At 40.1% G+C, this 13,816-nt stretch overlaps 3 protein-coding genes across 3 annotated transcripts; all 3 read left to right on the plus strand.

The window, feature by feature from the left end:
* The first annotated feature begins 9,656 nt into the window (after window positions 1-9,656).
* Window positions 9,657-10,313, plus strand: LOC145803618 (uncharacterized). Its single transcript, XM_082896934.1, has one exon. It carries the CDS (start codon window positions 9,657-9,659, stop codon window positions 10,311-10,313), a length of 657 nt encoding a protein of 218 aa, XP_082753060.1.
* Window positions 10,314-10,328: 15 nt separating this feature from the next.
* LOC145803619 (uncharacterized) lies at window positions 10,329-11,260 on the plus strand. Its single transcript, XM_082896936.1, has 3 exons — window positions 10,329-10,775; window positions 10,928-11,068; window positions 11,123-11,260. Exons 1-3 carry the CDS (start codon window positions 10,329-10,331, stop codon window positions 11,258-11,260), a joined length of 726 nt encoding a protein of 241 aa, XP_082753062.1.
* Window positions 11,261-11,278: 18 nt separating this feature from the next.
* LOC145803620 (uncharacterized) lies at window positions 11,279-12,931 on the plus strand. The gene is made up of 4 exons (XM_082896937.1): window positions 11,279-11,623; window positions 11,732-11,861; window positions 11,937-12,013; window positions 12,296-12,931. Exons 1-4 carry the CDS (start codon window positions 11,279-11,281, stop codon window positions 12,929-12,931), a joined length of 1,188 nt encoding a protein of 395 aa, XP_082753063.1.
* The last annotated feature ends 885 nt before the right edge of the window (window positions 12,932-13,816 follow it).

Raw genomic sequence — 13,816 nt, forward strand, 5'->3', positions numbered from 1 at the left:
AGTTCTTCCCAGTTTTGCTTCACTGTATCCTCCAATTTGGCATACCAAGTGGCTGCTACACCCGACAGGGTTCTTCCATACAGAGAGAGTTTCTGTGGCTTAGTCAGACCCATCGGCTTCAGGACATCTAAGAAAAGTCAGATATGTACCATTGGATCTCCAGACCCGTCGAAACAGTCGATATATAGCATTTTGAATCTGTCTGGGAGCCGGATGGCAGCCTCGGTGTGCCCATCCTCAATGTTGGGAATGGAGTTAAGGCCTTGTGCCTTTTTGAATTGCTTCTCAAGGTTCGCAATTTTTACTGCAGTCGGATTGAACTCATCAACATGAAAGGGTTGAGTTCTCTCATTAGGCTGCACCAGGGGTCTGAGCACCTGAGCTTGAGTCAACCTTTCTCGAGGATTCGGACACTGCAAATCTTCAACTGGCAGAAGTGGGTCAAAGTTCGGCTGGGGTCCCAAAGCTGGATGTGAAGCAAATGCCCCAGATGGGCACTGCGTTTCAATACTGGTCTCAGCCTGCATGGCAGTTCCCTGATTTAACACTGCTATCACGGCCACAAATTCTTCCGAACCCTATGCCATCACGGTCTGCTGAGTCTGAACAAAGGTGATGTGACTGGCGACTGACGGATCAGATGAACCAATGAGCCCTGTCTAGCCCTTCTTTGCCTTGCCTCAGCGAAAGAACACTGGTTGCCCTTGAATTGAATCTCTGGCCTAACAAAGTCTATCAGCACTAGTCCAATGTACCCGGGGTATATCGAAGCTTTCTGAAGCTATAGTTCCAGGACTACCCTAGCAAAAGAGGAAACATGCAGCATCTCAGCCTGATTTCACCAAAACAGATATGAGCATAACAGGATGACTGTGCCCTCTATTGAACTCTGCCCCAAAATTCAGCCTGTAAACTGTTACCCTTTGGTAAACCGAATCCCAAAATGCTGAACTGGTGCCCGCAAGCCTGATGTCCAAACTTGTAAACTGATACATGCATTCGTAAAGAGACGCACTCTAAAGCACATAACAAGCAAGTGAGAGCCAAAACACCCCTATGTTGGGGTAGGGTTTTCCTGTCCTATTTTGTCAGGAGCTAGGGTTTCACTACGCACGCAGCGGTTTCAAACAACCTATAAACAGGTAAGCAACCTGTCCTAGTTTGAAATGGTCACTATGGATCCGAATATGCACTAGGTCGAATGGTCAAAAAGGGTGCCCCGGTAAAACCGGGGTTTGTGTTCCCATACTGGCAGAGCCCACAACCGGTCAGCCTTATGGTCATGCCTTGACAAGACAAGCCACCGGCAAACCGTTCAAGAATAGCATATGGCAAACACGGTGTCCTAGGCGCACCAATGCAAATGCAATGCAAAGAAACACATAAGTGTAGTCAAAACCAGATATCATGAGTTCGAGTCAAGTTCTCTAAATCCCCAACAGAGTCGCCAGAAACTGTAGACGTCCCCGAACGCCCCGGGAGGGTGAGTCCCGTTCTGTTCATTTGGGGTTCACTATAGTTCGGACTCTCAATTTGTCACAGTTCTAAATCTGAACCAAAGAGTCCAAATCCGGCAAATCGTTTTGAGAAAACAGATTTTGACAGCAGTGCCAAACATGGACTGCTTTGCCAGATACAGAGTCGCCACCTAAATATTTTATTTTGGGGAAATTTAGGAAATCCTGACTCGTTTGCTTAAGGCCACGTGTCCGTCATCACCAAAGTTGCCTCGGCTCGGGAACTTGGGTACAATTGGGGAAGGTCACTTTGTGAGCACCCCCGCTCGCCCGATCAAAGATCGGCCTCTACTAACCATGATATCTATTTTTGAAAACATTATGCGTTCTTATTCCGGTTATTAGCCTAGATTTACTATGTGATGCGCACAGCATACAAGTATAGACTGGATCGCCTGAATTGGAACAAAACATTTCATGTTTGTTTGTTTGAAAATGGTTTGATGGTGCTACTCGCAAGTAGGCTAAGACGTGGATTTGCCACCCTCGGGTGGGCTCAAAAAAACATGATTTTGCCACTATCTAGTGGGCTTAAAACACACATTTGATGAATTGTTCCAATTCAAATAACCCAACCTTCACCCACAGGCATTCAGGCAGTTATATCACATAAGCATATAGCCTCATGGTAAGCATGCTATTCATGGCAGTCACTCACACGCATGCAAGGATGCTAAAGCATAAAACTTACCGAGTACTCCAAGCCAAAATAGAAGCTAATTAGAAATCCATGCATGATCCTAATTATACAGAAATGCCTAGTGCAACACATGCAAAAATGCAAATATAGCAGGCTCGGCTATTCTAAACATGGCATATGAAATGCTACAGCTAACATGTATTCAACTTGGAATTGAAAATACAATGCAGTTAGTATGATACGCCGAGCCCGGTGCATGCAAAACAGATGAATGAATGCAAAATGCTATCATACTGTATACTAATTGAAACATGCCCTAATCTAAACATCATAAGCGGGTAAATAAAAGGGAGAACGACGTGGGGTTGGAAGACATACATCACACACACGCACACTTATTACAATATTGCCCTCATGCGGAGGGTCCGAATAAATAATATACAGCCCCAAATGAATATTACAGTCCAAATATGTACAAAACCCTAATTAATTAACAAATTAAATTAGGAAAGCAATAAATTGGCATGCAAGCCAGGGACTGCCTCAACTCTGCTCCGGATAATGGATGATGCATGCTTGAGTTACCTTGTGCGGAAATCCACGGCGATGCCCCAATTAGCCTCTGTTTGCAATTATTCTCGGGATGTGTGCCAAGCTTCGGAAGGCTGCTGATTTCTGATTTGTTGTAACAGAGAGCAACAAAGGGGCATGGCAAAGTATTTTCACATATGTACGCGTGACTACTCTTCAGGGAGTGTAGTCCTCGATCCTTGTGCCACCAATCACGCATCTCGATGCATGATGGCCGAGGAGTCGATTTGCACGACTCAATATGAAATGAATGCACATATGGACACAACAAGGCCTAGACTCCATCATGGATAATCCGAAGCGTCGGCGACCGGGAATTGAGACACGTTCCGTCACTCGAAGTACGAAACGTCCCTCGTTTCCCGTGCTCAGGCTAACTCCTATCCCAAGCACAATGCAATATGCATGACATGTATGAATGCAACTAATATACAACCTAGCATGCACAATGCTATGAGATGGCATACACAATGCACGATGTAACAAAGCATACGCAATGCTCTAACATACAACCTAGCATACGCAATGCTATAAAATGAAATGGCATACTCAATGCACAATGGACTTACACCAACATGAGTGGACCTCAGCCACACTCACATTAGTAGCCATACGATGAAAATAAGACAACTCGAAATGCGTGCCCACGTGCACGCGAACCGAGGATCGATCCTAAGGCACCCAATGCCACTCTAACAAGACATGGCAAGGCATGGAATATGGCATACTAGCATGCAAATTTCAGTAGCAAAATATGATGCAAAACGGCCCCAGAACATGGAAACATGGTACCCGATGCATGAAATGAGACCCGAAACGCAAAACTAGGCACACGCAATGGCCTATAGCTATACGAAGCATGCATTATTTGAAAATGAAGTGTAAGGACAGAATCAAGGCAGTCCCAAAACTTGCACATTTCTAGTTTAGAGCAAGGCCAAAAAGTGAACACAAATAGCGCTAAGTTAGCATGAAAAAATGGCCCCGTAAGAGAGATAATGAAGCAAGTAGCATCTGCTGGCCCTACATGGCCAAGATCCCTTCAAAAAATTTGAAGAGCGGCTCAAAATGAATCACTTTACAGTTTACAACAAGCCACGAAAACAAACACAAGTATGGCTAAACTATTGTGCAACAAATGGGCCAAAAGGGAGACAAAGAAGCAAGTGATGGTTTCTGGCCTCAAATAGAGGAGGGCCCTTCAAAAAAGTTTAAGAGGGGCCCAAAACATGGTATTTTATAGTTAGTGACCAAACCCAAAACAATGCACATGCAAGCTAAAAATACTATGCAAAATAAGACCGAAAAAGAGGTTTAAACACAAAGAGCAAAAAGGGAGCTTCAAAAAGAAAAATTCCCTTGATAAAACTTGAATAGGGAGTCAAAATAAGACTATTTAGAGTTTGGACCAGAGCCCAAAAATACAAGCACAAGGGGCTAACAAAACATGCAAAAATAAGACCAAAAGAGGGATAAAGAGGCAAGTGACAAAAGGAAGCCTCAAACAGTGAACATTCCTTCAACAATGTTGAAGAAAGGCTCAAAAAAAGCCACTTTACAGTTTATAACCAAGCTCAAAACAGTTTACAAATAGGCCTAAAATACTATGCAAGAAAGAGGCATACAAGCGAGGTAAAGAAGCAAGTGTAAAAAGGAAACCTCAAACAGGGAGAGGCCCTTAAACAAACATGTAAAGGAGCTCAAACTAATTCTATTTTTAGTTAGGGTCGGAGCCCAAATATGCAAGCAAGAGGAGCTAATATATTGAGCAAAAATAGGGCCAAAGAGAGGGATAGAAGACTTACCCTTGAAGACCAATGCTTCAACAACTCTTGGATCAAGTTTGGGAGCCCTTGACCTCTGGAAATGGCCTTGAAGCTGCTGGAATGGAGTGTGGATTGGTTGGCTTGGAGATGGAGTAGAATGGATGTAGGATTTGAGAGGTTTTGAGGGTTGGTGTGTAGAAACAGAGAGATACAATGTAGGAGGCTTAAACCAAACTTTCTAACCCTTCAAAAGGGAGCTGGAGGGCCTGGATATATAGGGAAGAGTGTGGAAAAAAAGGGAGGGAAATGGATTTCAAATTTCCCCCCAAAAGTGCAGCCCCCCGGATACATAATCTGGGGGGAAACAAAATACAGATTTGTAATGTACCAGAGGAGGGGAGCAAGGCCGGCCTGGTATTTAAGTTGCAGGTGGCCGCCCGGCCCTCCCCATGGCCAGCCGGCCAAGGGTCAAAAGGTTCAAGCAATATTAGTGGCCGACCACCCCAGATTGGTGGCCTCCCATGTGTGCACAACACAACCATGTGGTCAAAAACTGGAGAAAGTAAACCAGGAGAGAGAAAAGCCCACTTTTTGGAGGGGTTCAAAAGGGTCCAACACAATTACTAGCCGGCCATGTGATATTGGTGGCCTCCCAGGTGTGTACAACACAAAAATGTGGTTTAGGGATGGAAAAAGTGGCCTTAGGGTGGTCAACATTGGCTTTCAAGTGAGAAAAACGGGCGACGGAGGGCGATGGAGGAATAAAACTGGTTGTCAGAACAATTACTGGCCTCCCACCCTTCTACGACCTTCCTAACAATGAAACAGAGGTCCCTGCCAAAAATGAACTCAAACCGATGGAAAATGGAGGTTTGGGGGCCGAAACGCGCAGCCCGAGGCCCCGAAAACTGACTGTTAGGCACCAGAAGTGGTGTTCGACCACGAAGTTGGTTTTTCGGACTGCAGTGTCCTTCAAAAGGGAGTAAATGAGATGCATGCCAAAAACCGGAGCAAACGGAGGTGGTTAAGCGGTCCCAAACCGAGGCACACGGCCAACGGCTCCGAAAAATCGAAAACCGGACTCCAAACGGGCAAAATGGCCTACGACCACGAAACGTAGCCTACGGCCACTAAGAGATGACCTACGAGACCTCTCTCTCCCTTCTGGAAGAGAAACAGAGAAAATCGAGCCTGGTTCGCGAACCGAGACAAAGCACGCAAGAGCCCCGAAGTCCGGAGGCAAGGCTCGCAGCCGAAACTTTGAAACCTCAGAACGAGCACAATATGCAACATCACCAAGCGCTCAATCAGTGACGTCTGAGTCTTAAGGTCGGTCAAAAATGGGGTGTCTACACATTGGTATGTATTGTTGCAAAAGCAACTGATGGGAATTGTGCTGGTCTGTTTTTTCAGTTTTGTATGATAACACAGACACAATCTTTGCTTCATTGGTACGTATTGTTGCAAAGCAATTGATGAGAATTGAGATGGTCTGTTTTTTCAGTTTTATATGATAACACACACACCAAAAAAAAAAAGTTTTTTGAAAAAAACACCACCAAATGACATTATTGTGACATCATACGTTAGTTTATGGCGGGAGGGGAGACGAATGTCAAAGATTTTGTAGCGTTTAAAAAATGTCGTCTAATATGCTTAGTGACGTTTTTCAAACGTTGGAAAGCGATTGCGGTAGCCATATCAACGACGAAAATATTACATGTCGCTGTAAGTTTTTATGGCTTTTTTCAGGCTTTTAGCGGCGTTTTTAAAACACCACTAAAACTCAAATTTCCTATAGTGAGGATCTCACGGTAAGATTGTCAAAAACAAATAGGACCCATTAATATATTAGAAAATTCGTGAGACTAATTGAAATAACTGATTTTCATATGAGACTTTCTGATTATTTTCCTTCTTTTAAATTTATTTTTAGATAATGTTAATGTTTACTAATTGATTATAATTTTATCACCACGTGTTTGGTACATTGGAAAATGTATAAGTTTTTTTATTACATATATGTCATTTTACATCTATTTTGTTGATCTTGGATTTGTTTCATTCTTTAATGATTAAGTGCATCACACCCTTACTAAAAAATATATAAGTATTATATTCAACAAAGTATCAAAATTTCTAGAGAAGGTGCCAAAAGAAGAAATAATGATTCATTCAAGATAATCACGTAAAATTATAATAATGACTGCACATAGAGTTCTTGTTAAGGTGTAGAAACTATCAAAGTAATAACAATTTTAATGTATTTTTCATTTTTTTATATATTTTATTTTTTTTAATACACATTTTACATGTATATTAAGACTAATGATTATCCATTATAGGTCATTAACATTTTTCATAGCAAAAGATAATATTTCAAAACCATTTAATGTAGGGAAAATTACAAAAAATAAAAAATAAAAAAAATAAGAGTTTGACCTTTGTAACAAAATAAATTCTGAATTTTTAATTTTGTTAATTTAAATCCTGAACTTTTAATTTGTTTTCAAACTAAACTATTTGTCTATTTTTGTTAAGTAAAATCAATATATATATATATATATATATATATTAGTCATTAAATTCAATGAAAATGTGTATTTTAGACATTTTATATATATTGACATTAAATTTAATGACTAAAATACTTTTTGTCAGATTTAAATAATGAAAATAGGCAAATAGTTTATATTGAAAATAAATCAAAAGATTATAATTTAAATTAAAAAAATTAAAAATTAAAAATTTATTTTGTTAAGGGCAAACCCTGATTATTTTTATTTTTATTTTATAATTGTCCCTTTAATATATGTATTGAGTAAGGATGTGCACAAATACATATTCATCTTTTAAGGAAGCCTGCAGTTGACAAAGAGAGAATGGAGAGGAAAGATTGTGGAGGTTGGCAACTGGTAGTTCGACGAAGAGGATTGATCAAGACTACAAGGGATTCAAAGGTGGGTGAGCTATTTACAGTATTTGTGGATAACATCCCTGAGTCAATGAATCCGAAAGGTTTGTTTGGGCTATTTACAAAGTTTGGTATTGTTAAGGATGTGTTCATCCCAAAGAAAACAAGGAAGACCATAGGTTCGAGATTTGGCTTCGTAAGATATGATTGTTCGGTAGCAGCTGAGATTGCAGTTCAAAGGGTAATGGGTTGTGGTGTGATGATAAAGCTTTAAAGGTTAAAGGGGCTGAGTTTGAATGGGGAGACCATGACCAAGTCAAGCAGCCTAGGGGATTTAATCAGAGGACTAAAACCATGGAAAGAATTAGGAACCGTGATGCTCAAGGAGGAGGAATACAGAAAAGACAAGATTTTGGAGGGTTAAAATCTTATGCAGAGGCTGTTGGAAAAGGTGTTGTACATGGTAGAAAGAAGTTGTGGTTCAAGTATCAGAAGCTGGTAATGGGTGGTTGTATGAATGCTTGATCACCAAGCTGCATACCTTTTTCTCCTTTTCAGCTTTTAAAGAGGAATGTCAGAAGAGAGGTTTCTAGGAGGTAAAAATTAGAGTAGGTGAAGGTAGAGTTGTAATCCTAACATTCAATTTAGTCATGGAGATGAAAAGGCAGAATGAGGTACTGAAGGAATGGATATTTGAATGATGTAATTCAATGGATGAGTGGAATACGGGATGTAGTGTTACTCAAGAAAGGTGTGTGTGGATTAGTTGTTATGGTGTTCCATTTAATTTATGGAGTGTGGCGACATTTAGAAGTATAGGGGCTATATGGGGAGAAGTAGTGCAATTACATGAGGACACCATTAACAATGTTTCTTTTTTGTGGTGGGAAAGTTCGAGTCATAGCAAAATCCATGGAGTTTATCAATACGACTATACGATTGAGTTGTAATGGAGTAGTATACCCAGTAAGGATTTGTGAATGTCCTGAGAGTTCGGAGATGTTAGTTTGAAGTAAGAGCTTTTCTGTTGATAGATTGAAGATGTTAAACGATCCTGATGGTGAGGAGAAGAAAGATAGATGTTCAACTGTTAAAGGTGACCAGAGAGGTAGTACACAGTTGGCAAGAGAGATTGAGGTCAGGGATGATGAGGTGGAATGCTATGATGAGGTGGCCCAATGTAGTACTTCCATGCTACCTAGGGATGGAATAATCGGAGCTGTCTGTATAGAGATGATATTATTGTTGAAGGTAGTGATAGTTGGGTGTCAGAAACATGTCTGGTTGGTACAAAAGAGAATGTGGAAAAACCAAACGGTGGGATGAGCTATAGGGTGGAGGAGCAGATGATGATGGAGATTCCAAGAAGAATGAATAAGGATAGGGAGGTAGTTGGGGAAGTAGTTGGTGAAGAAGAAATTGTGACCCCTGGGTTTGTTAAAAGCATTAGTGGGTCTGAGGAAATTGGGCCTAGTATCAATATTCAGGTAGTGTTAGAAGGGGCCCAGTTAAGAGGTGTTAGAAATGGGCCAGGGGCAGAAGTCAATATTTTGGGATTGGACCAAGATTACAGTGTTGGGGCTCAGCCCAACTCGTATCCAATAAGGCTGTTAGATGTTAATGGAAGTGAGGATGTGTAGTCGACAGTTCATAAGTCAGAACAGGTGGGGAGAGATGCTAATCACCGAAGAAAATTGAGAGGATATGGAGGTACAAAAGGAAGGGAGAGGAGGAGAGTACAGAGAAAACAAACTTCATTCTTATTTAGGTTTCAAAGAGGAGCAGTATTCACGGCAGCAGCTACTGTTTTATCTCACTCTCTATCAAATGAAAGTCAACTGAGTAGGAGGAGGAGAAGAGCATTAAGGAAGCACAAGCAACTCTGCAGCTTGGTCAACGTTTGGGGATGAATTGTGAAGGCAAAGAGAATGAAGTAATTCATAGAATTGTTCAGCTGGAGCTATAAGATGAAGAATGATTTGAAAAGGGAAAAAGGGGTGTGCTGGGTCAAACCTAATTGACCAAAAAGATTGGGGTCTAATTGGAGTATAAACTAGTGATCAATGAAGGTAATGACTTAGAATATTAGAGGGTTGGGAAGAGTAGATAAACGGCGTAGAGTCAGACAGGTTCTGCAGGAAAGGAAGGTGGATGTTCTGTTTCTTCAAGAAACGAAAAAAAGCAGTATGAATGAGATGTTTATTAGATCAATTTGGCCATGGAAGAGAATGGAGTTTATGGCTATTGATTCTAAAGGTAGTGTTGGAGGAATATTGAGTGTCTGGAATCCAGAGGTGTTTAAGCTACTAGAATGTTGCAGTCAAAGAAATTTTCTGCTCATTTCAGGTATAGCTCTTGGTTCATTTGAATGTGTTTTTCTAAATGCATATGGTCCTAATAATATGTCCAAAAGAGCATGGTTGTGGGAATCTATTGTTAATATGAAAGCAAGTTTCCAAAAGCCTTGGTATATGGGAGGGGACTACAATGAAATTAGAAATATTGAGGATAGAAAAGGATGTATTAGAAGAGATAAAGGAATGATAGAGTTTAACAATTTCATTAACCAGTTGGAGTTGGTGGAGGTTCAAATGTTAGGCAGAAGATTTACTTGGTGTAATTCTTTGGATGGGGAGCGGTGGAGTAAGATTGATAGGTTCTTGCTAGACACAATATGGTTTGAGAAGTTTAGGCTACCAATGTGGGGTTTACCCAGGTTGGTGTATGATCACTGTCCACTTTTGTTGATGAAAGATGAGAGGAATTGGGGACCAAGACCATTCAGGTTCCTTAATGCATGGACACTGCACTCAAGTTTTATGTCAATTGCTAAACAAGCTTGGTCTAAGTACCAGGTACAAGGCTGGGCTGGATATAGAGTGTAAAGAAAGTTAGGAGGTATGAAAATTGAACTGAAAAAATGGAACATAGAAGTATTTGGAGTGGTTGAGGAGCAACTAAAAAAAGAAAAGGAGGATTTGCATTCATATGACTCATTAACAGAATCTAGGGAGCTGGCATCCAGTGAAGTTGAATCTAGAAGGGAGGCAAAACATCCAGTCTGGAAGCTGAGAAAAAGAAAGGACTGGATATGGTTTCAGAAGTCTAGATTGAATTGGGCACAACATGGGGATAGAAACGCGAGGTATTTTCATATTATTGCAAGTAAGAGGCAAAGAAGAAATACGGTGGACTCAGTGGTAGTTAATGGGATCAGCATTGAAGATCTTGAGCTTGTGAGGCTTGAAGTGGTACGACACTTTTCAAAGGCATTTGCTGAAGAGTGGCCATCCAAGCCAAAGATGTCTGGAAGTTTTGTACCAATTGGTAATGTAAAGAGTGTGGAGGTACTTGAACCTGAATTTACAATGGAAGAAGTCTAGGAAGCAGTGAAAGAGTGTGATGGGAATAAAGCGCCAGGTTCGAATGGGTTCAATATGCTATGCATTCAGAAATGTTGGAAGTTTATGAAGAGTGATTTTTTTTTGACTTTATGAAGGAGTTTTATCATCATGGTAAAGTGGTTAGAGGACTTAACAACTCCTTTATCACCCTTGTCCCCAAAAAAGAGTGTCCTAGTGGTTTGATAGATTATCGACCTATTAGTTTGGTGGGGGTTGTCTATAAAATCTTGGCTAAGGTGCTTTCAAGAAGATTGAAGAAGGTGTAACCAGATATTATTATTGAAGTTCAGACAGCTTTCTTGGGTGGAAGAAATATTTTTGATGGAGTAATGATTGCTAATGAAGTTGTGGATTGGTGGAAGAAGTCAAAAGGGAAGGGAGTTATATTAAATCTTAACTTTGAAAAAGCATATGATTCAGTTAATTAGGAGTTTTTGTTTTCCATGATGGCAAATTTTGGGTTTGGAGAAAGATGGATTAAATGGATGAAAACTTGTGTTATCATAGCAAGAGTTTCTATGTTAGTTAATGGATCACCTACTGATGAATTTTGCCTACAAAAGGGGCTGAGGCAGGGTGATCCTTTGTCACCCTTCCTATTCAATATCGTAGCCAAAGGATTGAATCTGTTGCTAGAAAGGGCTAAGAGTTTAGGTGTTTTTAAGGGAGCTATTGTTGGGTCTGCAGGGTTGGAACTATCTCACCTTCAATTTGCAGATGATACTATACTGTTTTGTGCAGCAAAATGGGACGAGATTGTTAATGTTAAAAGAATTCTTAGATGCTTTGAGGTAATGTCAGGTTTGAAGATCAATTTCCATAAAAGTGTGGTGTGTGGTGTAAGAATAGGTGATGATCAGGTTCATGAATTTGCTTCTTTCTTGCATTGTTTATGTCAGAAATTACCTCTAAAGTGTTTAGGTCTGCCACTTGGTGCAAATCCTAGGAGGAAACAAACTTGGCAACCTATGGTGGATAAGGTCAAGTCCAAATTAGCTCTTTGGAAGAGGAAGCTTTTGTTATTTGCTGGTAGGCTAACCTTGGTTAAATCAGTTATGGATAGTTTACCTGGGTAATATATTTCAATCTTTAAATTGCCTAAAGGTATGGCTAGGGAAATTGATAAATTGAAGACTGCTTTCTTATGGGGCAATACTAAGTTAAAAAGAAAGGTTCATATGGTAAAATGGAAGGATGTCACAAAGAGTAAAGATTAGGGAGGGCTAGGTATAAGGAAGGCTAAGGATATAAATGATTGTATGTTGCTAAAGTGATGGTGGAGATATGGAGTGGAGGATGAGTCACTGTGGAAAAGGGTTGTGGTTAGCAAGTATGGAGCTGATGGGGGCAGGTGGATACCAATATAGAATAGGGAAAGCAAAGAGTCTATTTTGTGGAGTGATATTTTGAGAGTGGCAGAAGTTAATCTTGAGTTGTATCAATTTTTTGTGTCAAATCTGAAGATTATGGTTGGGGATGGGTGTCGGATACAGTTTTGGCATGATAGGTGGTGCATGGATTTGCAGTTAAAAGAGGAGTTCCCTAGGTTGTTTAGACTCTCTGTGGAAAAAGATGAAAAGCTGAGTTGTTTTATGCAGAAGAGGGACAGAGATGGTCATTGGAGACTACAGTTTAGAAGATCTTTGTTTGCGTGGGAGGTAGAGGAGGTTAAGAAAATGCAAATGATGACAAAGGATATGCCCAGGTTGAATGATAATCTGTGTGATTTTGTCAAGTGGACTGCATCCTCATCTGGTGTGTTCACAGTGGCATCTGTGAGAGTGTGGCATCACAAAAATTATGGTCCTAGTCTACTGGTTCCTAAGATGCTATGGAATAATTTAGGACTATATAAAGCACAATTCTTGAGCTGGTTGGCTTGGAGAGGAAGGGTTAAGTCATCAGTTGTTTTGCAAAGATTAAGGGTGCTGGGTAGTAGTGTGAGTGTTGTATGCCCATTCTGTTCAGCTGCAGAAGAGTCTGTGGGTCATCTTTTTGTGCAGTGTACTGAAATATGGAAGGTTTGGGGAAGGTTGTTGCAATGGTGGAATTTATGTTGGGTATCTCCTGCTTTAGTGGATGATGTGCTTTCTTGGTAGTTGGGAACTAAGCATAGGAAATTAGTAAAGAAAATCTGGGTGATGGTACTAGTGGCAATGTTGTGGTCAACGTGGAGGCTTAGGAATGAGGTTGTATTCAAAGGTCATCTGCCAGATATCAAGGAACTTGGTGAGTTAGTAAAAGTGAGGGTTAGGTTGTGGGTTAGATCTTCTTTGCCTAATGACCATTACTCAGTGCATCAAATTGTAGAGAATCTAAGTCAGGTGAGGCAATGCATTTGAGATGTCTGGGTATAGGTGGTTGCTGTGTTCTGCAGGTGGATAGGGGCTGGTGTGTTGTACTGCTACTCTGTTTTTATTTTTGTTGTTTGGTTGGTATCTAACTAGCCTTGGGGTGGTGTTGTCAAATGATTGAGTTTGCTTCTTGGTGCCAACATAGTTGGGATTGGGAAGTTTGATGATGTTTGCACCTTCTCATTCCTTCCTTTTTTTCCTTTATTGTTGTATCACCTATACTTTGTATTGGTTGATTTATTAATAAAGATTCTCTTTTGATTGATCAAAAAAAAAAAATGATGTGCACAAATACCATGTTTGTTTGGCTCTTTGGGAAAGAGGATTGGACAAATAGTTTGTGAGCATTTGATTGGGAACATAAGTGAGGGGATTAACTATTTCCTTAGACTAGTAATCACCCAATGTGGTAGCATTACAAAAAATTAAGATTTTAGAGACCAAAATTTAAGGACATAATTATTTTTTAGGGATCAAATATTTTTGTTCCGATAAATATCGTCATTATATTTTTATCAATGGAAATTGAAAATTAGTTATGAATTATTATCTTTTAAGGACCAAATTTTTTGTCCCAAAAAATAAACATTTTTTAGATCAAATTATTTTGTCTCTAAAAGTGTATTTATT

Source organism: Camellia sinensis, chromosome 12 (genome assembly GCF_055761805.1).
Source record: "Camellia sinensis isolate YWXY chromosome 12, ASM5576180v1, whole genome shotgun sequence".
Taxonomy (NCBI): domain Eukaryota; kingdom Viridiplantae; phylum Streptophyta; class Magnoliopsida; order Ericales; family Theaceae; genus Camellia; species Camellia sinensis.

What these genes read in the sequence shown, in the direction of transcription:
- LOC145803618 (XM_082896934.1), top strand. Translation starts at nt 9,657, where the DNA reads ATGGAGTTTATGGCTATTGATTCTAAAGGTAGTGTTGGAGGAATATTG.
- LOC145803619 (XM_082896936.1), top strand. Translation starts at nt 10,329, where the DNA reads ATGAAAATTGAACTGAAAAAATGGAACATAGAAGTATTTGGAGTGGTT. An exon ending in GTAATGTAAAGAGTGTGGAG is followed by an intron (nt 10,776 to 10,927) that starts GTACTTGAACCT and finishes GACTTTATGAAG; the next exon opens with GAGTTTTATCATCATGGTAA. An exon ending in TCTATAAAATCTTGGCTAAG is followed by an intron (nt 11,069 to 11,122) that starts GTGCTTTCAAGA and finishes ATTGAAGTTCAG; the next exon opens with ACAGCTTTCTTGGGTGGAAG.
- LOC145803620 (XM_082896937.1), top strand. Translation starts at nt 11,279, where the DNA reads ATGGCAAATTTTGGGTTTGGAGAAAGATGGATTAAATGGATGAAAACT. An exon ending in GAATTCTTAGATGCTTTGAG is followed by an intron (nt 11,624 to 11,731) that starts GTAATGTCAGGT and finishes TGTTTATGTCAG; the next exon opens with AAATTACCTCTAAAGTGTTT. An exon ending in TAAAAAGAAAGGTTCATATG is followed by an intron (nt 12,014 to 12,295) that starts GTAAAATGGAAG and finishes TCAAATCTGAAG; the next exon opens with ATTATGGTTGGGGATGGGTG.